We start from the raw sequence: 25,504 nt of genomic DNA on the forward strand, positions 1-25,504 counted from the left end.
AAAGGGGGGATAAGATTCTAGACAAGTAGTTCTGCTGAGATTCACATGATTGTGAGAATTGATCGTGTAACTTATATTGAGTTGTTAGATATAACGTACATATTAGATTTAAGTCTGATTAATTTGTGTAATTGTTTCTTAGTGATGAATAAATTGTTTTCTTATCAAAATAATAAAGAATATGTTGGAAAGGGTCAGAGAAGATTCAAAAAGGTGGTCTTTGGAATTTGGAGGACGAGGATGATTGTGAGAATGTAGGTTGTGCAGAACCTTGTGAATAGGTGGAAGAGGGAGAGATATGATTGAGACATAATAAGCTAGTCAGGGGGGTTGTTATCAGGTTGACATGGAAGAGATTTTTCATAGAATGGGGAGGGGTGGGGGTTAGAACAAGGATATGAACAGAGGAGCGAGGAGAAATTTCTTTGCATGGAGAGTGGTTTGTGAATGGAATGCATTGCCTGAATGTGTTGTTGAATGTAGACACACACGGAATCAGTTTAAAGCACTGTTGGATGAGCATTGTGTGCAATAGTGTGTACCTCCCACAATGAGTGTCTGACTATGGAGGTTAATAATAATATTCTTCTTCTTTCACTATGCGTTATTCCCACTTCCTATGCAGGGTCCGTGTGTCACTTAGATGTGATTAGTTGTTAGTACCACTCCCAACCGACCTGTTGTCTAGTCTGCACTGAGGGGGGGGGGTATATTTTTGACTGTATTAGTGTATGTTCACGGGGCCGGTTTTTCTGCTTGCAGGATGAAAAATGCCAGATAAACTGGCAGAAAAAACCCTACTGCCCGCCCCCAAAACCAACTAACTTGGCTATGCTTGAGGAAGATCCTCATGTTCCTCGCATCTTCGACGGGAATCGAACCTGGGACACTTCCCCAGGCATATGGTTGCGAAGCGCAAAGCTCTAGGCTAACCGCATGGACGTTAATAATAATGTGCTTGTCTACATCCCTTACCAATCATTCTACTTTCCCTTAATGTTGCACTTCCAAATTCTTGCTAAACAATGCTTTCTCCAGGCATCTGACCCTGAATCCATTCAAGTGTTCATCAGTCATATACACACACACACACACACACACACACACATCTGTCCATCACACTCATCCCCATATTTACAAACTGCATTCCTCTCCTCCTGCACAACCTCGTTCATTGATCAATTTGCAATCATGGTCCTTCTTCTCAACTTGCCCTCTACTTTCTGACTCTTTTTACTCCTCCTAGCAACCTTTCACCTTTTCATGTATCATACTTGTCACCTGTCACATCATTCATACCTGCCAAAACATTCATCTCTTTCACTTTTCCCTTTTTGCATCCTAACAGTCGCACTAACATCCTGAATCGCACAATTCTGTTATACTCTATTAAGCATTTCTGTTATAATAAAATCACCACACAATCTCTTTACTCTTCCTCTTTTGCTTCATGCTTTGCTTTCCTACACCCTTACTTCTTTTTTTCTTTTGCTGTTTTCTTTTCCTTTCTCTAAACATATTGTTCAGTTCAAGCTCGTGCCTTGTCTTGCAATAAACCACAAATGCTCTCGAGAGTGTGGTGTGTGCAGACAGTGAATATATTTAAGGCACAGTATGATAAACTGTGTGTATAACAGTGGACCTCCCACGATGAGTCTTTGACTCCATGGAGGGTTTTATAATAATAATAATAAATGCTCGCTCGCTCTCGTTACAGTCATATCCCGTTCTCTTGATCTTCCACAGCATCTTTCATTTTATTCACCACTCCACCATCTTACTGTACTCTTCGCATACTTCCAGCCTTCCTTGCAAGGCACTTCAGTCACTCCTCAGGTTTGCTTTCCTTCCATAAATCTTTCATCCTTCATAAATCCATCACTCACATACTGCATTATCAAACAAAATTCCTGAAATTAAAATAACTAGCAATGTCTTGATCCCATTGTTGGTGCCCATCAAATAATATGGTAAATATCCTTTTTTTCTAAATCGTTGAACAAATAGACTCAACCACACACATAAAAGCAAAGAACTATGACAGATAAACCTAATATTATTTATATATATTATTTCTGGGAAAATTCTCATGTTACTCCTCTTAATAAACTATTATAATTACGGCTATTTTGCCTGCTTCAGTTCTGTCAAAAAAAAACAGGTTTTTCTAATTTAATTCTTCCAAATTGCCTACCCCCCCCCCCTCCACACACTCAATAGTTTTCGGACATCACATAAAGAAGAAAAGCCGCAACACCCAGAAAAAGGTATGTGTAAATTTCTCTTCCTTATGCTACATATACGTTTTGGTAAACTTACATCTACAATGCCCTAAGAATCCATGAGTAAATAGCAATGACATTTAAACAGGGACACTCCTAAACTGAAGCAGGCAAAATAGCCGTAATTATAATAATAATAACCTAATATTATTGCTTATTATTGAAAAAATAACATGCATTTCTACTCTGTGATATGTACATTGTCTTAAGAAACCACCATATTTTAGCATTTAGATTTCAAAGGTTTTTTTAATAACTAGTCACAAACATACTTTATTATTATCATTATTATTATGTGACACTTCCAGGGAGTCCAAAGACTCAGAGAGAGAGAGAGAGAGTGCCAACAGTATCGAATGATTGATCCCTTCCAACTACTAACCACGCTCAAACTTGCTTAATCCAGATTACTTTTTTTTTACAACAAAATTTTACCAACAGGTTGTTGTATTAAAATATATACAATTTATTCTCACTGAAGCAAATCTGTTATAACTATGAAACATCCCAACTGAAGCATCATAAGTATAATGCCTTTCTAAAGGAAATTTCCCATCTAGCTATCTACTATAACAAACTATTCCCATGGTCCTAACAAGTTTTCTGTAATGAGTCAACTGCATTTGATTGCTTGACTGAAACAATTTTCATTCTTCCTGCACATAAATGATTACATTGTGTTAATCTAAATCAACTAAAAAGATATGACAAAAACATGATTTCTTTATAAGAAGATCATTAAATTTCCTTGTTTGGTTTAAAAATTTGTTCTTAACAACCATAAATTTGTTTAAAAAAAAAAAAATCAGTAATCTGGTTCTTACCAGAGACAAAAGTTTCTTTTGGTTTCATTTAGTTTCCCTTAGCAATGAACAGTTGATTTAAAAGAAAACTAAGTAATAAAGAATCCATTTATTCCCACTGATGGGAAAGCAAAGTTATAGCAACTTGGGCATGATTAGTGGTGTGTTAGTTCACCAGATAGCATTTCTCATGGTTGGGATTATTGTGAATGAAAAGGATTTAAATTGAATCAGTTGACCTATGTCATCATGTGGCAACTGTAGGTTGGTGATAGCCTTATATTTCTGCTCCCCTCTCCCCCACTGTGTTCTAGTCAGCTCTAGCATTCAGAGTGACATCTCTGACAACATTCCAATCCTGATATTGTCTTAGTCGCTTATCTGCGAACCCTCTCCTATGTTTCCACATCACACTGAAAACCAGCAAAAAATCTGAGCATAACAGTCCAAGTGTGGTCTGACTAGTACATTATACAGTGGTACAACCATCTTCCTATCCCTACATGTTAGTATATTTTTTATCATAACAGCAGTACAATGTACAGTCTTTGCAGCACTTGCAACATATCCTCTAAGCTTCAGTCTAATGTCAACCATGACTCCCAAATCTTGAATCTCATCTACTTCCTGCAGAACAGTGCCATCAATATATACATAGTCTTATATTTCTGTGTCCAAATGCAACATCTTGCACTTACTAATATTAAAACTACAATCCACTCCTTTGTCCAAGTCAAGTCTATTCAAATTTTCCTGAAGAGAATTAGCATCAGCAGTGCTACTTATAATTCTTCCCAACTTGCATCATCAGCAAACAAATGAAGATTCCCCAGTCAGTCCACATGATATATTGTTTACAAATAAGTTAAACAGCAGGGGGCCCCAAGAACAGAGCCCTGGGACACATTCACTGGTTATCCTCCTTTTTTCAGATACTGCTCCATCATACAGAACTTACTGGTAACATTCAGAGAGCCGATCACCATTTCATCTAACCAATATGCTATCTATTCCCATCCTCTATAGCTTGTATACCAACTTTTGTGAAAATCTATCAAATGCTTTTGCAAAGTCCAAGAATATCATTGTATATAATTCTCCTTTATCTAAACACACTTGTTACCTTATCATAAAAGGCAAATAAATTGCTAAAACAAAACCTACCCTTTTACAAATCCATGCTGACCATCATAAAGAATACTATGTCCATCAACCCAATTGTATTCTTTTTCTAACCAGTCTCTCCAACACCTTGACTACAACTGCAGTTATACAGATTGCTCTATAATTGAAAACATTCTGTCCTAGAATGATGCTTGTGGAGTGGTACTATTTTGTCTTTTTTCCAATCCTTAGGAACCTTACCCACTGCAAGACTTTCATTCCAGGTCAAGGACATAGCTAACTGTTGTGCACATTCCTTAAAGATACACGCCGATGTGTCATCCATTCCAACAGCTTTATTAACATCTAACCTGATCAGTGTCCGATACACCTCTGATTCTTCTCCTAATACTTGCCTTTCTCTTACGTAATAATTATTCTTCCTCTTGCTTTCCACATAGCGGAAGAATTACCTTGAATTAATCTTGGCCTGACCAACCAATTTCCTATTACACTGCGCCTTTTTTTCTTTCTTTCTTTACCATACCCATGGATTGCCAGCTACTGTCTTGCGCCTGCTCTATAACTTATATATTTAGTTTAATCCTTTATCCAAGTGTAAGCAAACAAAGTTTGTGCCTGAAGTATCTTCAGGACTGGGCAACTCGTAGCAAAGGTGGACTAAGTTCTCATCACTTTCCTTTGTATCCCATATGCAAAGCACATCTCCATGTGGACATGTATAATGCTATGCTTTATGGGAAGGGTCACTACCCAGACCGGTTTCGACCTTTATTGAGGTCTCTTAAGTGGGAGCCAGACTCAAACGTGATACCAAAGTTGAAGCAATGCAGAACTCATATTTCCATATGCCAGTTGCCAAAAGGTATCACACCTTATTATTAAATTACTCTGGATTAGAGAAAGATGTTGAAAGTTTTCCTCTATAACATTTTCTTTTCCAACAGCAGCTTGCTTGATTTCACTATTCATCCATTTCACTCCTACTCTATTGAAGTTGTCTGCAAGGATAGAAAAATCAGAACTCCATGGTGAACACAGATCCTGCAATCATTAAGTTCCTGGCAAATAAGTCAGCTTGTGCTCTTAGAGAATACAGAGACAAATGTAAGAAAGCTAAACACTGTGTAAAACTAGCTAAACGAAAGTCATGGGAAAACTTTGGTAAGAACATAGAAATTAAATATCACGAAGGCAGCAAGACATTCTGGAGGTTGTTGAAGTCTCACTTAATTCTTGGTATGCAGCTATACGTTGCTTGTGCAGTTACCTATTCTTGTTTCATCACTTCCTAAACAAGTACCTCATGATCACTCACCAGCCAGTGGCAGTGTTAATACATCGTTAACTACATCTCGCTATCCTTTCTTTTAGGGTTACACGGTGATCAGCATTAATTTTAAAAATTTTATGGAATTTACAACCGTGTTAAAAAAAACTTTTTTAACACGGTTGTAAATTCCATAAAATTTTTAAAATGAATACATCTCACAAAGTTATCACCAAATCCAAAACACTAAAGTCTAGTTACTTCAGTCACATGCTGCTTAAGGTATTTATCTCTCAGATATTCAACAAACTCACTCTCCTTGTTCCCATACACTATCTCTTCCTTCCATTCTATATTCCTGTGATTAAAGTCTTCCATCAGGATTACTTTCCTTTTTATGCCAAACCAATTTGCCTAAACACTTCACAATCAGTGTTCTCTACATTCTGTGATCTATAACAGCATTCTATCAGATACACTAGCCTATTAATTTCAACTTCATACTACACAGATTCAAAATCTGCACATGTATTATCAACCTCCACACTTTGTGGACTCTCTGCAATCGTTAACAGTCCTCTCCCTCCACTTCTTTTTTTTTTTTCCCTCTTTTCATCTTCCACCCTTCTGAAAATTGTATATCCTTCCATTTCTGTTTCCAACATCATGTCCTGAGACAATCACATTTCACTTATTGATTATCTTTGGATATAATGACTCAATCAATGCAACAGACTCAGCTCTGTCTTATTTCAAATACTCCTTACATTTGTATACAAACATATAATCTATTTCTGAGGCAGTTCTACTAACATTCTCTACTCTAGCTGCTATACCACACCTCTCTCTTTGGGCTGACCACTCCTGTTTCCTTGATTCTGACTGATTGCCACTCATACCTGTCTCATCCTCAGTTTTATGCATTCCATCACTTACTGGCCTGGTTGGCTGAGTGGTTCGCGTATCTGCTTTGTAGCCAAGAGGCTGTGGGTTCAAATTCTTCCAAGGGCATAGATGTTTGTGATTGTCCTACTAACCAATTACCATATGTACTGCTGTGACCTGTGCCCTGTTGCATTATGACCCTTGATGTCTTTGCATCATAAAAAATTAAATGAAATTTTAATAAAAATTAAATGAAAAAAAAAAAGAAAGAAAGATTCCATCACCTTGTCCTGATTCAACCATGTCTCTAACCTCTTATCCATCTTCCTCCTACTGTACAACCTATTTGGCTGTGCTATCCTGTTTCACAAGTACTCTTTGATCATTAGCTACATTAACTTCTTGATTCTGTGCCTTCTTAGCAAACAATAGCCTTTCTAAATGCCCAACACCAAACTCATTTAAAGTTGATGCAATCCATCAACTTTAAACCATTCCAACTTTCCTTCAAATTCACTCCACAGATTCACACAACTCAGCCATCCTGCTATTTGTTATTTCTGTCCTTCTCAGCTCACTATTGTCATATCTGGGCAGCATGCTAATGACTTTTCCAACAATTTTATTATCCTTCACCTCCTGCAACAACTTTCTTAAGTCTCTATCAACATTCCTGTTTCACTAGGTCACTCGTGCCCACAGCTACCACTAATTCTGATGCCTGCTCTTTCCTTCTCTGTAAAGCATCATTTATTTGTTTTAATGTTTTACCAAGAAAGCATGCTTTGTGTACTTTATTAGTTATCACACCTCTATTAATTGAGTCCTCCATACAATGATATATGTTTATCCTTTGACTCTTCATTAAACTAACTCCCTCCTTTTCATTCATATCAGCCAGTCTTGTCTTAAGTTGTTTAATCTCATCTTCCAGATACTTCATTTCACTTTTCATTTTCATCAACTCTTGCCTAAGCACTTCTACTACTGTCCCTTTTGTTATCATAACTAACACAGCTTTCACATGGAAGTGATTTTTGTTGACTACCAGCTAGTTTCCATTTCAAAATGCTCTAACTTATCAATACACTTTTCACATACATTAATGCTTTCCTTCTTTTCATTCACTCTAACAGTCCACAAATCTGTCACATTTTTTGCTGCATAAGTGAAGCAAAGCAATTCTCAATGCATCCACTGGGAAAAATCCAGGGCAGAACTTGATCTTTGTGCCAAAGCTTTCTGTGCCTCTTTATGGATACCATTTTCAGAAAGCGGAAACAGTAGGAATAAACAAGTAGCAGAACACAAATAAACAACTCCAACAATAAACACTACCAAACGTTTGTATTCAGCATGAAAAAAATGAAGCAATTAAATGATAAAAAGCAACACTATACGTTTAAATAACTATGTTATTTAAAGACACTTTTGTTAGCTCAGCTCAAATATACTGCATATTAACTAAATGTTAGTCCATGGTGATTTTAGATGATGTCTTCAGGAGGAGGAGGAGGGGGGGTATCTTGCAGGAAATATATTTATTGTAAAAAAAAATAACTACTTAAGTAGCAAATTTAATAATCTACTTTCAGTGTTTTCCTCCCTCTGAGTTTTACAAGATTCCCTATTTGTGCATTTTATATTCGTTTAAAAAAAGAATAAAAATAATAATGTCTAATTTAAAATTATTCATATAGACTAAATTTGTTGCTGTTATCGAAAAAATGTTTTCAGATGACTTACTTATTGGGCATTGACCATGGACTCCTACCTCATATCAGAGGGTCTATGATTCCATTGTATGCTGCTTCTACTGCTGTTTTGTTTTATGCCGTAAGTGTTTTCATTTTTTAGTGGATATTAAAATAAATTCTTATATACAGGGCTTAACATATATGCTTACTCACTCACATTTTGTCAGCTAGCAAATAGCTGCAGACTATATTCAAAATAGAATGATTTTTATTTAGTTAAAAAAAAATCAATTTCTAACAGATGAAACATTAATTTTTTGGATATTATACATATCCAAAAAATCAATGTTTTTACTGCTCTTTCTATTCTTATTATTTATTAACTTTTCCTCTTGGTTATCGTGCAAAGGAAATTTTCACCAAAGAATGATAACATGACTAATGACTTTATGGAATTCCTATTGATTTAAGACATCAAAAAAAAAAAAGGCAGGGTCTTTGCAAGTACTTTTTTTTTGTTGCAGAAAGATTTTTACATAATTAATCATGTGCTGTGTATGCATGCACACAGCAGGTAGATTTTGCCAGCTGGCAAGGAACTGCAAATTAGACAAAATAGAATTATTATTTTTTTTTTTAAACAAAAATTTCTAAACAAAATCATTGAAAAAAAAAAGCAGATGCAGTATCACTTTATGAAACTCCTGATTCTACACATGGGATCGTGGGTGAGTATTTTTTGTATGGCAAGCAGAATTTTGCATAAGTTGTCAGGTCCTGTTTATATGATTGGTTTTCTTTAGTGATTTACTGTTTTAACCATGCTAGACATTTTTCTTATGATTTTATTTTATGTAAGGCATCCTAAATAGAGTAATAAAAGACAGATGAAAAAACTTTGAATGTCATATTGAAATTGAATTTCATATTGAAAAGAAAAACATGCAAGAAAGTTTTAAAGGTCTCAGATGTGAACTGCAGAATAAAATACACAAACATTATTCAAGAAAAAATGAAGGAGTTTGAGAATAGGAACCAAATCTTGTTGATTCAGTGGCAAGCCCTGAAGAAAGCACTGTTGATTCAGCCAGAGAGGCATGTAATGAGGGTCTGCAAGGATAGAAAAATAAGAACTTCATGTTGGACACAGGAAGTTAAGGAGGCAGTGAAACAAAAGAAGAAAGTATATCAAAAGTTCCTGGCAAATAAGTCAGCTTGTGCTCTTAGAGAATACAGAGACAAATGTAAGAAAGCTAAACACTGTGTAAAACTAGCTAAACAAAAGTCATGGGAGGACTTTGGCAAGAATATAGAAAATAAATATCAAGAAGGTGGCAAAATATTCGGGAGATCGTTGAAGAAACTTAGAAATCGAGGAAAGAGTACTGTAAAAGGAGTTAGAGATGATAAAGGTGACATGAAAACGGGAGAAAAAAAGATATCCTTGAATCATCATCAAATTCCTGATTTGATGATGATTCAAATCATCAAGGGATGTACAGGATATGACAGTACTACATGAAATATTATATCATTATTAACTTCCTATCGACAATTTTCCTCCAAATCGGTCTGTTAAATGTCAAGACTCCAACATTATCAGATTTTATATTTCTATCTTCTAAGGAACTTTTTACTGTATCAATCCACCTATATCTTGGCCTTCCTCTGGCTCTTTTTCCTGCCAACCTGGCAGAGAACACTTGTTTTGCTAATCTTTCCTCTCCCATTCTGTTTAAGTGACCATACCACCTGAGATTAGCTCTGCTAATGCATTCCTGGATACTGACAATGTCGAGTTCTTTCCTAATATCCTTGTTTTTAATATGATATTGCAATTGATGCCATCTGTTCCCCTAATTGATGTCCCTAATCATTCTCAAGACTTGCATATCTGTCATCTCTAGTCTTTGGTCAAGTGTTTGACTTCTGATCCAGCTCTCAGATTCATAAGTTAAAATTAGTTTGAACACTGTGTTGTATACAGCGAATTTAGTGTTTTGGCTAATTTCTCTCTTATTCCATTTAAATTTATTCAGTTACTTCCTTCCATACCAGCTTTGTTGATTCTGTTGTCTATTTCCATATTTAATTTATCATCTTCAGTAAAAATTGTGCCTGAGTAGCTGAAATGTTTTACTTGTTCTATAGGTTCTCCATTCACAATGCAGTTGATATTTTCAATGTTTCTGCCTATTTTCATTGTCTTTGTCTTTTTAATACGACCTTCATACTATATATATTACAACAGTTATTAACTTTAGTCAGGGAATCTTGCAGACCTGCAGCAGATTTATTTAGAAGTATAACATTATCCTCATAAAGCAAAGAGCTAAGATTAACCAAATTTAACATTAAACTACCTTCCTGTACTTCCTTCAATTCTAATTGCTGACTTACAACTCAAATAAAGTATTGCTGTGTATCGAGTATTGCTTGATATAATGCCTCATTGACACCATATAACTGTAGCATTTCGAATAGCTTCTCTCTTGGAACCTTGTCATATGCCTTTTCCAGATCTACAAAACTTAAATACAGAACTCTGTTATATTCCTATGATTTCTCAACTATCTGTCGGCCTCTGTCAAAATCCTGACAGCCTATATTTGGCCTGAATCCAGCTTGTTCTTCACCAAGCTTTTCTTCCACAATTCTTCTCAACCGTTTCTCAAGTATACTTGCATAAATCTTACCAGGAACTCAGTAGAGAAATACCTCTGTAATTCTCACATTGTTTTATTTCCCTTTTTATATATGGGTTCTATGTCTGTTACAATATAAGTGACATTTTGATTTGAATCTGTGAAAAAGGGATGACACCTTTGTAAGCAAATGTTCCATTTTATCATGATATCTCCTACATTTTGCCAGCAATCCCTATGGTGAATAGGTTGTATCATTATTTTACCATTATAGAAAGGAGTATATTTTTAAATATTTGTTTAGTATATATTTGTTCTAAGCTATAATCTATAAAAGTAGCTAAACACATTGGAAGAATTTGATAAGAACATCATCAAGTTCCTAATATGTATCCCAATATATATGTTACAGTTAAAGTGATAAATCCGGTTATTATTAATAATTATCGGTTAAAATGAATAATTTACGAGAATTAATCACTTTAACCGGTTAAAGTGAATAATTCCTAGAGGAGTGTGGTAAATGTAATAAAAACATGTTTATAGGTTTTATATATAGGTAGGTTAGGTTAGTTTATAATGAAAAAAAAAGTAAGGAAAGTACTTCATTTGCACTCAATGAAATCAGAAATCATTATAAACTAACCTAAGAAGTACCTAACTAACCTAACCTCTATTGGTTAGTTTGGGTTAGTTTATAATGAAAAAAAGTAAGGAAAGTACTTCTTTTGCACTCAATGAAATCAGAAATCATTATAACCTTACCTAGGTTAGGTTAGTTTATAATGATTTCTGATTTCATTAAGTGCAAGAGAAGTACTTTCATTACTTTTTTCATTATAAACTAAACTAACCGATATAGGTTAGTTAGGTACTTCTTAGGTTAGTTTATATTGATTTCTGATTTCATTGAATGCAAAAGAAGTACTTTCCTTACTTTTTTCATTATAAACTAACCTAACCTAAATTAACACATATTAGACCTGATATTGCTGAAATCTGCAAAAGCCAACAAGGTCAAGTATCGCATTAAAATAAGTTCCATTTTTATAAAAGGCAAGTCCATGCATATTTTTATTGTTAGTTTTATGACACTAATGCTTTTGGTGTTCCTCAAATTTTTCTTATAATCAAAAGTGTTCTGTGACTTCGAAAAGGTTAAGAACCAGCTCTTGCAGGGTAAACTATAGACTCAACTATACAAACATTTTTTGAAACAAAAAAATGACAGTTCAAAAACAAGAACCAAACCTTGGAGTCTCACTGGCAAACTCTGAAGAAACCCTTAACTGATTCAGGTAGAGAGGCATATGGTGAAATTGTCTGCAAGAATAGAAAAATAAGGACACCAGTGGACAACAAGAAGTTAAAGAAGCAGTCTTGGAAAAGAAGGAAGCATACAAAAAGTTCCTAGCTAATAAATTGGCAGATGCCCTAAAAATGCAGTGAAAACTGTAAGAGTTAAGCTGTGTGTAAAAGTACTTAAACACAAGTCATGGGAAGACTGTAAGAATATAGAAGATAAATATCAGGATGGTGACAAAATGATCTGGAGGACTATTGAAAAGCTTAGAAATGGAGGAAAGAGCACTGTAAAAGGAATCTGAGATGATAAAAGTGACGTGAAAACTGAAGGTAAGATATTTTAGATTACTTCGAAGGACTGTTAAATGAAACAGGCAGTGACAGAACAGTAGTAGAAAATATTTAAGAAAATTGCAAACAGGATTGTATATCAATATATGAACCTGGCTCTGATAGTTACCATCTATAAAATGAAGAGGCTAAGAAAAAATTGTTGAAGAGAAACTTAGAAAAGAACAAGCTGAGTTCGGGCCAAATAGAAAGGATCAAGATCAGGTTTTCAGTTCAAGAAATATGAAAAAAAAAAAAAAAAATATATATATATATATATATATATAACAAATAATTGAGAAATCATGGAAAATAACAAGGATTTGTACGTAAGTTTTGTAGATCTGGAAAAGGCATATGACAAGGTGTCCAGAGAAAAGCTTATCAAAACACTACAGTTATATGGGGTAAACGAAACATTATACAAGATATGTTCCAAGCATTTCAGGACAATTATTATTATTATAAAGAAACTGGGCATGCTAGCATATTGTTTTGTAAGCAGATGTGTATATAGATGTCATAACATGATGAAACAAGCCTGAAGTCATTACATCATCTCAATCACCCACATTGCTTTTATGAATGAACAAGCTTTTTTGATCATCCCAATATTAGGAATTATTGAATGACATTGTGTGCATGTTTTGCATTAAAACGGCTTTCAGGAATAATGCATTAAGCCATTCAAAGACATTAGAATGGTTCAAAAGGTTTAAAGATGACTTCAACTCACAAGTTTCTAGCACAAAAGAACATCACAGTCATACGTCACCATATTCACCCATGTTTTTATTCACTAAGCTAAAATCTGTACTTAAAGTATGAAGGTTTCAAGATGTAAATGAAATTGAACATAACGTAACAGAGAAATCTAAAGCCATTCCTTTAGAACGATTCCAGAGATTCTTCCAAAAGTGGGGAAAACTAGGGATATGTTCCTATAACTCAAGCTTATATATTTTAAATTCCTGTATGTTCCCTAGTAGAAGTCCTCCATAATAATTACTTGCCTTCTACTCATTGAGCTTGTATGCCGATGCATACTATCCAGATCATCTTTCACATCCCCTGATCTATAGTAGCAACCAACTGTATGTTTTGATGTGTTGGTCTCTCACACCACATGGCCTCAAAATGCATTATTTTTACCAATCACCAGTTAAACTCCCACTCTCGTTGGCTGTAGCTCATCAGCTATCAACTCTCCCATTCTTTTCTCTCTCTCTCTCTCTCCTCCCTGAAAATACTATACCCATCACATTCTATTCCACTAACTATATCTTCTGTCAGCCATATATCACTAATGTCAATAACTTTGGCCAAGAGAAACTAACCAATGCCAAAAACTCTCTTGTTCTGAATATTCCTGGCAGTTGTGTATATAAGGCACAACAGCCCACCTTATGCTTTATACTAACTATTCTATTCTGGTTTGTGACCAGTGGTACACTAACTTTGGTATCTTTTGTACATTCTCACACTCACATAATCCTCTAACCCTACTCTGAGACCAGAGTAGGGTTCCTGCAGAGCAGAAATGCAGTCTAGGATTTATGAGATAGCTTGCACTTGAATGGATAGATTACTAAGAAGTAATCTATCCATTGATTTCACTTGCCATTCTGAATATTGATGCAAATATTGATTTCACTTGCCATTCTGAATATCTGAATGATGCAAGAAAGTCAAGTTAGCCTCCCTGAAATCCACAATTTAAGTAAGCAAACAGTGCTCTTTGCCATTTGATATTATAGCTCCATTTGGATAGTCCTTCATATAAATCACACTTTGTGAAAAGTAAATTTTCACATTTCCTTAATGTTAATTTAATCAGTTTATTTGGAATATGTAACTGTTTTATATTACCTCATTATGCCATGTCATTTACATTGTGATAATTTTCCAGGCTGTTTTAGAACCACACAACTTGAAACCAACCTACCTGAGATTTTTGAATCGCATAACACAAAATAGGCAAGTAAATCATTTATTGATGATGTAATTCTTTTTAATGTAATAATTCTGTTTATTGTGAAGTGTTTGATATATATATGGGTATTCATAATAAATTATTTTCTGAATTACACTGCAATTATTGAAGAGTAAGTTGTACCTAAGTTCAGATTTGACTGAGTTAATTGGTTAAATCCTATAAAAATTTTTATGCACCTCAAAGGGGTAAAAATTACAAGCATTTTTACAGATAAATTTTTTTAAAAAAACTAAGATGCTATCATTATTCAGGGTGGTATGAAAACAATGTGCCTCCTTTTTTTTTTTTTTTTTTTTTCAATTTGTATGCAGAAGAAATCTTTACACATTGTAGATGATAATAGTCTAGTTCCACCACAATAAGTGGTGCTTCAATTGGTCACATGAGAAGAGTACACAACTAGTTCAAATGGCAGCTGTTATAGATGCACATACAAAGCAGACAGTGGCAGTTGCATTCCTTACTGTGAACAATATGAATCCAATGAAAATTCATACCCATCTGAAGATAATACTGTTCACATGAGCACAGTTAGATACTCAGTCAGGCATTTTAGGAGTAGTGAAACCAAGACAAGCCTTGGAGTAGCTCGCCAGCAATGGCAAACATCAAGAGTTCATGCTGATGTGCTTATCAAGGAGTATTTTGCATCATACTTGCAAATTGTTAACACATATTGAAAAAACCAGGGACAATAGCCATTATTAATGACTAGGTTACAACAAGGTTTATACACAGTGGATCCAAAAATATTCAGCATTGAACACTTTCTTTTCATACACATTTGCAAGTAATAAAACATGGGTTCACCATTATGATGGTGAATGGCATTGGCCAAAGTCATGGTACCTGTGTTCTTGGACAGGTATTAGATCTTGCTTGTGGACTTCTTGGAGAGGAGTACGATGAACATTTTAGAATGCTATGTGGAGACACCGAAGAAATTTTTTAAAAAACTACATATTTGCTGCTCCATTTAACTAGCCATCACCATTCTTCCACTATCCTCTAACCATATACAAACATAAGTAGCTGCTTGTCAGTTCCAAACCAAACTCACCGAAACTCCAACTCTTCAAGATATGCTAACAGATACCTTTTGTTCTCTATAATCACTTGCACCCCACGCATGACACTGTCATGTTATAGGTTTTGAGACCTCTCATATTGAGATAGATATAAAAAAATCTGTATACCTTCAATAAGTAGGACAGTGGTTTCACGTCTAATGCCATATCAAGATTTGAACCCATAGCATATTAGTTGGAAAGCAGGTGCACTAACCACTTGGTCAACCAGGCCTGCATAATCGCTCGTTTTCTGGATGCTAAAAGAATTAAGTTGTCATTGCACCAATCAGAAATGAATCCTGTGATTTTTCTCTCACCACTCAATATAAACATGGAGATGTGTTAACATTAGATACATTTGGCAAGATAGCATCAAATGTATTAACAATCCTTTTATAGATGATGACAGTATCCTATCTTTGTTAAAAAACGTTTAATTTTCTTGACCAAAAAGCTCTGGAACCCCGAGAAAGACAACGAGATAATATACGTTATATTTCTACCATCGTCATTCCATACCTAGGGACAGTTTCCAATAAGATTGCAAGACTCCTTACACCATATGAAATAAGAGTGGCCTTTAAACCTACAGAAACAATTAGACAATTCTTAAGATCACCAAAAGATAGCCATCCTTTCTCCACTGCTGGAGTTTATAACATACCCTGCTCGTGTGGCTTGAATTACATCACCAAACATCAAGGAGCCTTGAAATTAGGCAAAAAGAAAACATAGGTGACATCAATAATAACAGAGAAGAAAAATCGGGGTTAGCTTGTCATTTCTCAAGAACGAACCATACCATAGAGTGGGATAGAAGCACAATTCCTTACATAGAGGAGGACTTCCGCTCCCAAATTTTTAAAGAAGCTACAACAGTTGCCCGCTGTATACAAAACCTTAACAGGAACCAAGGACTAATCTTACCCATGATCTGGAAGACCCTTATTAGATCTCTCAACTCGCCAGAACTGAATTACAGTGCCAACTATAGTATGTTCCTAAATAACAACAAGTGAGCTCATACACGCTCTATGTATGTATTGTACATGCTCTGTTCTTTGTTTAATATAATTGGAATCGGTTGATTATAGTTTGTAACGGTTTTTTACTTTTTAGTACCTTACATCAGTTATGTACCCTGAAGATGCCAACAGCCTTAGTTGGTGAAACTAGTTGGTATAACATAGTTATTTATTATATGCACTTGATCAATATAATCCCATTAAAATCCAGTATCCTATCTATTATATGTATATCCATAATTTCTCTTTCTTGAGGCTTCAACTCTAAAGACACCAGTCAGTCCAAACACATTATCCATCTATCTATGTCGTTGAGGATCTGCTTTGTGTTTGGCCAAGAATTTACGTCTGTTACTGTTTTGAGAAGTTCTCCTTCCATTCTTTCTATATATCCAAAGTATTTCAGTTCTCTTCTGTCAGTACTCTAAAAGTTAGTTCCACCAGTCCTTTTTAGAATGCATCTGTTTATCTGCCTTTCAGTGTATGAGATCCTCAACAGAATCCTGTAACATCACATCTCAAAACATCTATCCTTTTCATATTAGACTTTACTGAAAGTCAGTAGGTTTTAAGTCTAATCCACAAGTAGTTATTGAAAAAACATCTGCCTGCTGAATCTGCAACTTTGTTAGCATAGTGACAGATCTGACCCTCTAAACTTTAGATAAGTCTCTAAAACGTGTTCTAGTCATTCCTAATCTTCTTTTTCTGAATGTTTTCTGAATAGCAAGTCTTCACTGATAATGGATCCCACTTATTAAAATATCCTGATCTCTCTTATTTCTCCATTGATGTTGAATTTTTTTTTTTTTTTCAGTGCAGGTTGAGTTAAGTCCTCTATACTTACTCATCTCATACCTTTTGTCAAGGATTCATCCTGGTTCTTCCTTGTCATTATAGAGGAGTACTGTGTCATTAGCTTATCATATTGCTTACCCATCTGCCACCTATCCTAATAGCTGTTTTCAGCTCATCCATTGCCACACACACACACACACACTGTCCTCAGTATAGATTCTGAATGGGTGAGAAGTAAACAAGTATCTTTGCTTACCTGAAGCCAATCACAAATTATCTATTATCCTGATAATATGTCAAGGAAAGCAGTTACTTTCATTACCTCCAAATTTCACATACTAAACAAAGCAAGTCTAAATTTTGTATACATCTCAATGATCTGCCTAAGGTAAAGGATCTGATCTTTAGTATCCTTGCCTTTCCTGAAACCAGCCTGTTCCTCATTCATCTTGGCCTTGAATTCTACTAAAAATTATTCTATTTAGAATAATTTTTAGTAGAATTATTCTAAATAGAATAATTTTTAGTAGTATCTTGTTTTCGGAGAGATTAAACATGTGGTTGTATAGATCTTGTTGTCCTTCATATTGCCCTTCTTATGTAGCAGTATGAATACTGACTTCTTCCGGTCTCTAGGTTTACTCCTGTTCACTTATCCTTAGAAACGATCTGCGAAATGCTCTTATCCCTCCATTCCCTGTGGCCTTAATTAATTCTGCCTGGATCATTTGAATTCCATTTGGGGCCTTATTCTTTAATTGCTCTTTCAACTTCATGCTTAAGTGCATCACCTGGTAGGAGTGGGTTCTCTCCCTACCCTAGGTATATATAGAGATGGTCATTTAAAAGTAATTCCAACTCAAGATTTCCCCTGGGAAAGAGCATCTTCAAATTTTTCCTTACCCTCTCTTCTGTATACAGTCCTCACTGTACAATTTTCATCTTTTTTTTTTTTTTTAATCTGTTCTTCTCTTAGCACTGTAATCCTGTCCATGATAACATTCATCTTGGACTTAAACTTGTGCATAAACTAACCCAAGAAATCCTTTTTGCAATTGTTCTGCCTTATCTGGAACTGTATCACTTCACATTTCTTAGCAATAATATTTATCCTTCTCCTGTCTGATGTAGTTTCTGACTTATCTATATAATTTGCTATGTTCCTCAGTCTGTCTCTTTATCTATGCAACCTCTCCTTTTGATCAAATCTCCTGTTTAATCTTGAGATATATCTTGGTCTTTTGAATGGACCTGGAGGTTTTCTTAGCTGCATCCCTGATTGTAATTTGACTTCTTCCTAGAGCATTTCAGGTATGTTCTTCTCATCAATCTCCAAAAGAGAAAGCATGCAACTTATTTGAAGCATCCTATGTAAACCTCTGGGAATTACTGTGACATCCAGTCTGGTGGAATGTGGGACTGAAGGTTTCAGAATCTGTCATATTTTGGCTCTTACTATTAGTCTGTGCCACTATTTGCTCCAGGACAAGTGTACACATTGAAATATACTTGTCTTCTGCCATGGAGTGCCAGGATACAATTGCTGTTTTATTTCCAAGTACATTGCAGATGCTTCTAGAAGCAAATATTAGTGATAACTAATCCATTAGCATGGGCAAATTCCAACAGTCTTTCACCATGAGCATTATATTCTCCCAGACTAAATCTGCCACACTCACCCTTGACTGCCATACTCTTTCCCACTTTTGCATTGAAGTCTCCTAGAATGAAGAGCACATCTCTCCTTGGCAGGAAGTCCAAAAGTTGGTAGGATTATCTGTGTGGGTGCACAAACTAGTCACTGACATATTGATTGGATGACCCTTAAGTCTAATAAAAAGTATTCCTTCATTTACAGGCTTATAACCAAGAGATTTTGCCTAACCTTTTTTCAATAGAATCTCCTCTTGCATAAACAGATCTGCAAAGTTCACAGTCAAGAAAGGGATGAGAGCTAGGTTTTTCTCTCAGAGAGCAATGAGTGAGTGGAATAATTTGCCCTTAGGGGTAGTGAGTGCATCTAATCTGAATGAATTTAAGGGAAGGTATGATAGCTGGTTTGGGTGATTTGATTCGAGTGTATGAGGAAGACATTAACCACTCTAGATGTCAGGAAGGCTGTGAAACTGGATGGAGTTTTTTCTCTCGTTTAAAGGGATTACGCTAAGGAACTGACATTGCCATTAATCAAGATGCTTAATGAGTCTTGCAACTGGAAGACAAGATAGTGGCATTGCATAAATATACTGATCTACCTTTATCATCAGACTATAGATCAATTTGTATTTCTTCTGTTGTTAAGATGTTGGACAAATTAGTAAGGGCTTATATGCAGAATTGGGCTGGTGATTATATATTATTATTAATAAATCCATCATAGCCTACATGAATAATATCTATATTATTCATATAAGTCAGCATGGATTTCTTAAAGGGTACTCTCATGTCAGTAATTAATCTGGCTGCCTTTTATAATAAAATAACAGGAGTGGTTGGTAATGGGAAGACACAAGCACATATATTTTTCTGAATTTTGCAAAGACATTTGTTGATAGTTACCAGAGAACTATGTATTAAGGAACCATATCAGGAAAGAGGGTTACAATGGGGGGGGGGGGTTCTACAGACATGAGTACTAGCGCTTTCATTGTTTCATTCTTTGTCAGTGATGTCACTGAATTACAGGAAGATATTTTGTTTCCAGATATAAAGCTGGGAAGGATATTAGTAATGATGTTGTAGCTCTTCAGGAGGGTTTGAATAAGCTAGAAAGGCGGATGAATGAATGGAGATGTCAATTTAAATGCAACTAAATGTATGGTTTTAAAACCTTGGGATATGGAGATGGAAGGCTGCTTATTCTTTTCATATAACTATACTGAAGGAAGTGGAGAAGCCAAGAGATCTTTACCTTCAAGACATTGTATAAAGCCTTGATTAGACAACATCAAAATTACAATGCTATGATCTGGTCAGGATTTAAAGGTGATGAAGTTTAACTTTGGAGAGGTACAAAGGCAGATAACAAAAATGACATCAGGGCTGCAGAATGTTTGTCATGAGTGTTGATTGAGGGCATGTAATTTGTAGAAGTTAGTGGATATAAGACAAAGGGATGATATGATTGAGGTGTTGTCAAATTGAGATAGAGAGAGAGAGAGAAAAAATATCAGACACTGTGGAAATTTTCATATTGTAGAACAAGAGACCATCCCTGAAAGTCGAGAAAGGAACTCATGATTAATAGGGTGAGAAGGTTAGCTTTTTTTTGCATAGAGTATCGACACCAGGGAAATTTTAAAATGGTAGAACAAGAGGTCATCCCCGAAGAGTAAGGAACTTGTGACTAAAAGGGTGAGAAATAGCTTTTTTGCATGGAGAGTACCATGATATGTATTACCTGAAAGGGTTGTTGAGAGTGTTGACCTTGAAAATTGAAGTACTCACTATTACATAGCCATCTCCATAGAATCCAAGAATCCATCACAGGAAGCCCACAAGAACCATTATTCAGACAGTGCCTTTCATAAATCTTGTTTATGCACTCACCACCACTGGCAACCATTCTGCTGATTTACCACTCTCCAAAATCTAGTTCTTAACACCCTGCTAACTCATACAACTTACAGGAACAGCCTTTTTCTGTCTTCTCCAGTCACTTATTAAAGTATTTCTTTAGCATATATTTATAAAAAAAACCTTTAGTAGCTTATCCCTCTTTTCTGCCTGTCTTTTACACTTTGTAACTGACAAATCTTGTCTGTTATCAGTAGGTGCATTCCACAAACCACTCACCTCTTAATAATCTTGACCACTTCCACACTCCCAGCAAATTCAGGCAATTAAATCTGTACACAGCATTCAGGATGTGCAAGAAGGATAATAACTTCCTTATCCCTGCTTGTCAGCATGTTTCTTAATGTCTAAGCTATCCCTAAATCACTAGTTCTGTCATCGTAATATACAGCCTGTACTTTTTTGTTTCAAAGTGAATAACTTTACACTTTGACACACTGAATTGTTAGCTAATATTCTTACCAAATTGTCAGTCTGTTTACAATTCCACCATGCACTGCTGTATGCAGTATCCTGTCAAATGCTTTTGCAAAGTCTAGCAATATCATGATATAGCTTTCCCTTATCCATCTCACTTGTCACTATATTATAGAAAGTGAGTAAATTACTGAGACAAACCCAGTCTTTCACAAGCCATGCTGTCTCTGGAGAGTATCGTATTCCTTATGGAATTATTTCTGAAATCTGTCGTAACCAACTTTTCTAGTACATTAACCACTGGTTCTCAGATAACTGGTCTCTGATCTGGTACCTTTAAGAGCTTTCATGCAATGGAATTTCATGCAATGTCTTGCTCCTCTTTCTTTTCCTTTGAGACTGTCAGTGCTGATGCTTAAATTAAACCTAGTTAGAGTCACTGCCATTTTTCTTGCACTTCCATAAAATACTGATATCTTGCCACTCCCATGGCTGTATTCCCATTCACAAGAAATAGAGATGGTTTGATAGACTTTATTGTTTAAGATGGCACTCCTACGTCGAGTCTTGCGACTCCATGAAGGTCTTGAAGAATAATAATATTCATTCTCCCCAGTGGTGTACCCAGAATTCTTGGTACCCGGGTGGCATTTTTTGGCCCCCTCTCCCCCCCCCTCCAAAAAAAACACATCTGTTAACTTTCAACACACATTTTATTTTACATTCTGCAGCACTTAATGTTCAATAACTTTGTCAAAGTTTATCTTGCTGGCATAATTTTCTATAGAAAGTATGGATAAATTACTTGGTCTCTTTTCTGTCATATTGGACCATAGGTAATTTTTTTTAATTTTAATTTAGAAAAATTTCTTTCACAAAGAAGCCACTGATACACAAATAGTTTAAAAAAAAATTGTAAACACAGTAAAATATTTGGAAGAGATTCCACAAAATCCCACTCTACAATGATCTGTAATAATTGAAGAACTGTCTATTTTTCTGCTTCTTGTTTGCTGATATTAACAGCTGTTAGATGTTGCTAAAGTCTTTTTATTTCAAGAATTATATTTTCGCTTTGAAATTCATCATAGACATTTGTTAAATTGCAAATGCACTTTTCGAAATCTTTTTCTGTGCCATGTATTAAAATATTGGGTTGTAGAATCCTAAAAATTGTCATTATTTCACCCATTGCTTTGTTACGCCTATACAATTCTAGGAAAAAAGTGATTAAGGCACACCAACATTGATCTTCTCAACTCCTCTTGAAGTGTGAGACCAACATCGTCCAACAATTCTCCCGATTTTTCTTTTTAGCCTTTTTCTGCCCCTTTTTTCTATAGGAATGTCCAATATATCGCATTTTGTTGTTGTTGCATATTCAATTGCTCTATTCACCATTCCTTCTCATTCATTTTCGAGAAAGAGTTTCAGATTTTCAAGTCTCACACTACATTTTTCTAAACTTATTCTGCTAGTTTGCATGTATTTTTGAGTACCATTTACTTCTAAAACTTCATTCCAAAAAAAAGATAGATAACACAAAAAAGTAAAATCGCAAATTGCACCAAATAAATTTGAGCTTCCTTGTGTGTCAATATTTTCTTTTATATCACATAGTGCTTCTAAACTTAAAATTAACTTTTCGATATGCTGTATGAACTGCTTCATAGTGAACACTCCATCTTGTATTTGATAATCTTTTTAATTTTCCTTCAATACTTCTCCCAATGGTGAGTTGAACTTGAAAAAAATGAATATAATTTTTTACAAAACTGCAAAATATGTTACACAAGTAGAAATGCTTCCAAAAGCATGAACTCCACAAAGATTAAGTGAGTGATTTGCACATGGCATAAATAACGCTTTAGAATTGATAATTTTTATTTTATGCTGAACTCCACCATGAATTCTAGACATTATCAGAGTTACAGCATTATCGTATCCCTGGCTATGGCACAGGTTGATGTCAAGTGTGTCCTCTTCTAATTTCTTCAGAATGTCAGAAGTAATATCATTTGCATTTTTTCCTGAGATAGAAAAAAAAAAACCTAAGAATGACGCCCTTGCTTAACTTTTCCATTTTCAATGTGTACGTATCTGATAACTTCACACAATTTGATCCACGTGAGATACATCAGGAGTACTGTCGAAAAGGATCCCATAATATTTAGCCTTTTTTTTATGTCCACCAATATTTTGTCTTACGTGGTTTCCTGGTAAACTTATGAATTCATTTTGGATTCTGGGAGATAAGTATGAGCTGTATCTCCTATTATGTAAAGCAGAATGTTCAGTTCTTAATAAATGTTCTTTTAGAACAGGTTCATAATGAGATAGAAACTGAATTAACTCCAAAAAATTTCCTTTATTTGTCACTGATGAATCTTCTCTATGACCTCGAAGAGGAAGATTTTAATGAGTGAAAAAAGAGAATTCTATCCAAAACACTCTTCAAAACATCCTTTGTTCTTGTCTTTTCCTTAATAATTTGATCTCGAGTAACTTGATCTATAGTCTTATTCAATTTTAAACTTGTTGCTAACGTTTTCCACATTTCTAAGCAATTAAGATTTGTTCCAAAGTTTTATGTTTTATTATATTAAATCTTATTATATTAAATCTTAAATCTTATATTAAATCTTTGGATTTAATTTCCACCATTTATTAAAACCATTCACAAAACTCGATACTCTAGTTATCGTCGCAGGCAAATAAACTGCAACAAAAATAGTATAATTTTTTTGCTGTCTGAGAATAAACCATCCAAGTTCTAAGAACATTTTTGCCATTTGGTAGTTCTTTATAAAACCATGATTTTGTAAGTTGGCAATGATCTCCTTTAATTCCTATTCCAGATCTATCTGTTGCATCAAAAGGTCCATCTTTATTTTGAAATACTTCACTTCCTTGCTTAATAATATCAATTTTAATTTCATCTGGAACTGGGATTGACCAAGCAGCAACATCACAGAATATTTCATTTGTATTTATCCATTCCATTTCCTTACTATTGACGTTCTTTACTTGTTGTTCTATTGCTTCTGTCATTTTGAGTTCAATATTTTTTTTCATCATCAATATTTTTCTTATCCTGTGGACTATTTGTTCAAAGTATCTTCCATTTCTTGCCGTTTTCATTTCACCACTATTTCTTCTATTTCACCTGCTATGGTTGAAACTGATGTTGCTGGCATTATGTATTTTATAATAGCTCCTGACATATTTGTAACAGCTTCTTCTTTCATTTTTTTTTCCTTCTTTGATATCCACTTGGTCTTTGTCGTTTCATGTTCCTATAATTTTTTAAATAGGGTTTGATTAGTATAGATTGTATCGATCAGAAGCAAATCAACAAATAATAGTAGAAAAAAGTTTTAAATTTGTACTTTTAAAACTGTACTTACAGTTGTATAACCGGCCTATTTTCAACACAGTATTCTATCACCAACTATAAACACAAAAATACGAATGTGTACACTTATACGTTTGGATAAATAATGTGTGATTTTACTATGAAATTGTTCCACTGGTCTTCGCCTTGCTTTGATTGGCTTTAAAACAATAAAATTTTAAATTTTAAAATAGTCAAGTTTATTGGTTGTTTTCAATCAAGGTCACGCTTGTTTCTGTCTTGACACCACACCACTTCATCCCCCACTAACTGTAAATTAGAATGTTATACACCCTCTAGCTTTGACACTGCAATAATACAAAAGTAACTAAACAAAATTTGTGCGTTTTGATTTGAATTCGAATTAACTATCTACATATTGTATATGTATGTCGTATTTAGCACCAAATTTTAAAAAAATTATTTAAGAATATCAATAATATTAAATAATTTTTAATAACTGAAAATGATACAAAAATTTTTATATAAATATCCAGTGAATAGTAATGATATTCCATGCTCTTGGTGCCTGGGGCAGACTGCACCCCCCCCCCTCTGGGTATGCCACTGATTCTCCCTTACTCATTTCTATTGTAGCTATTGTAAAATGTAAGTGGATTGCCAGTGTAGACCAACTTAAATAAAACTATGTTGTCCATAGAGTATCAAAGTGTTATCTATTCACCTCTGGATGAGAGTTCTAATGAGCTTCTCCAATATCTTAATCTTAAGTCATGACTGGCATTGATCCTAGTTCCACCCTTGTATAATGAAATTATTTTGCCCTCTTTCCATTAAGTGGAAGTCATGCTTGTGTTGACACAACTAACCATGTCATTTGAATAGTAGAATTTATATACTGGCGAATATTTGAGGAGATTCACAT

General features: G+C 34.8%; 1 protein-coding gene across 2 annotated transcripts in view; it reads left to right on the forward strand.

Moving 5' to 3' along the window:
* The window catches only part of LOC150094197 (transmembrane protein 135-like), a 198,477-nt gene that overhangs the window by 167,779 nt on the left and 5,194 nt on the right, over nt 1-25,504 (forward strand). Inside the window, exons 11-12 of one of the 2 annotated variants that reach the window (XR_016550264.1) lie at nt 8,066-8,201; nt 14,252-14,319. Coding sequence is in view for 1 of the 2 variants with exons in the window: in XM_090412359.1 (XP_090268485.1) it covers nt 8,103-8,201; nt 14,252-14,319 (167 nt within the window). In the remaining variant the exon portion in view is untranslated. Of the gene's footprint in view, nt 1-8,065; nt 8,202-14,251; nt 14,320-25,504 lie in introns of those variants that run through there. The other variant, XM_090412359.1, reaches the window with a different exon arrangement.

Source organism: Typopeltis vanoorti, chromosome 22 (assembly GCF_054136105.1).
Source record: "Typopeltis vanoorti isolate ZY-2024b chromosome 22, IOZ_Tvanoo_1.0, whole genome shotgun sequence".
Lineage (NCBI taxonomy): Eukaryota > Metazoa > Arthropoda > Arachnida > Uropygi > Thelyphonidae > Typopeltis > Typopeltis vanoorti.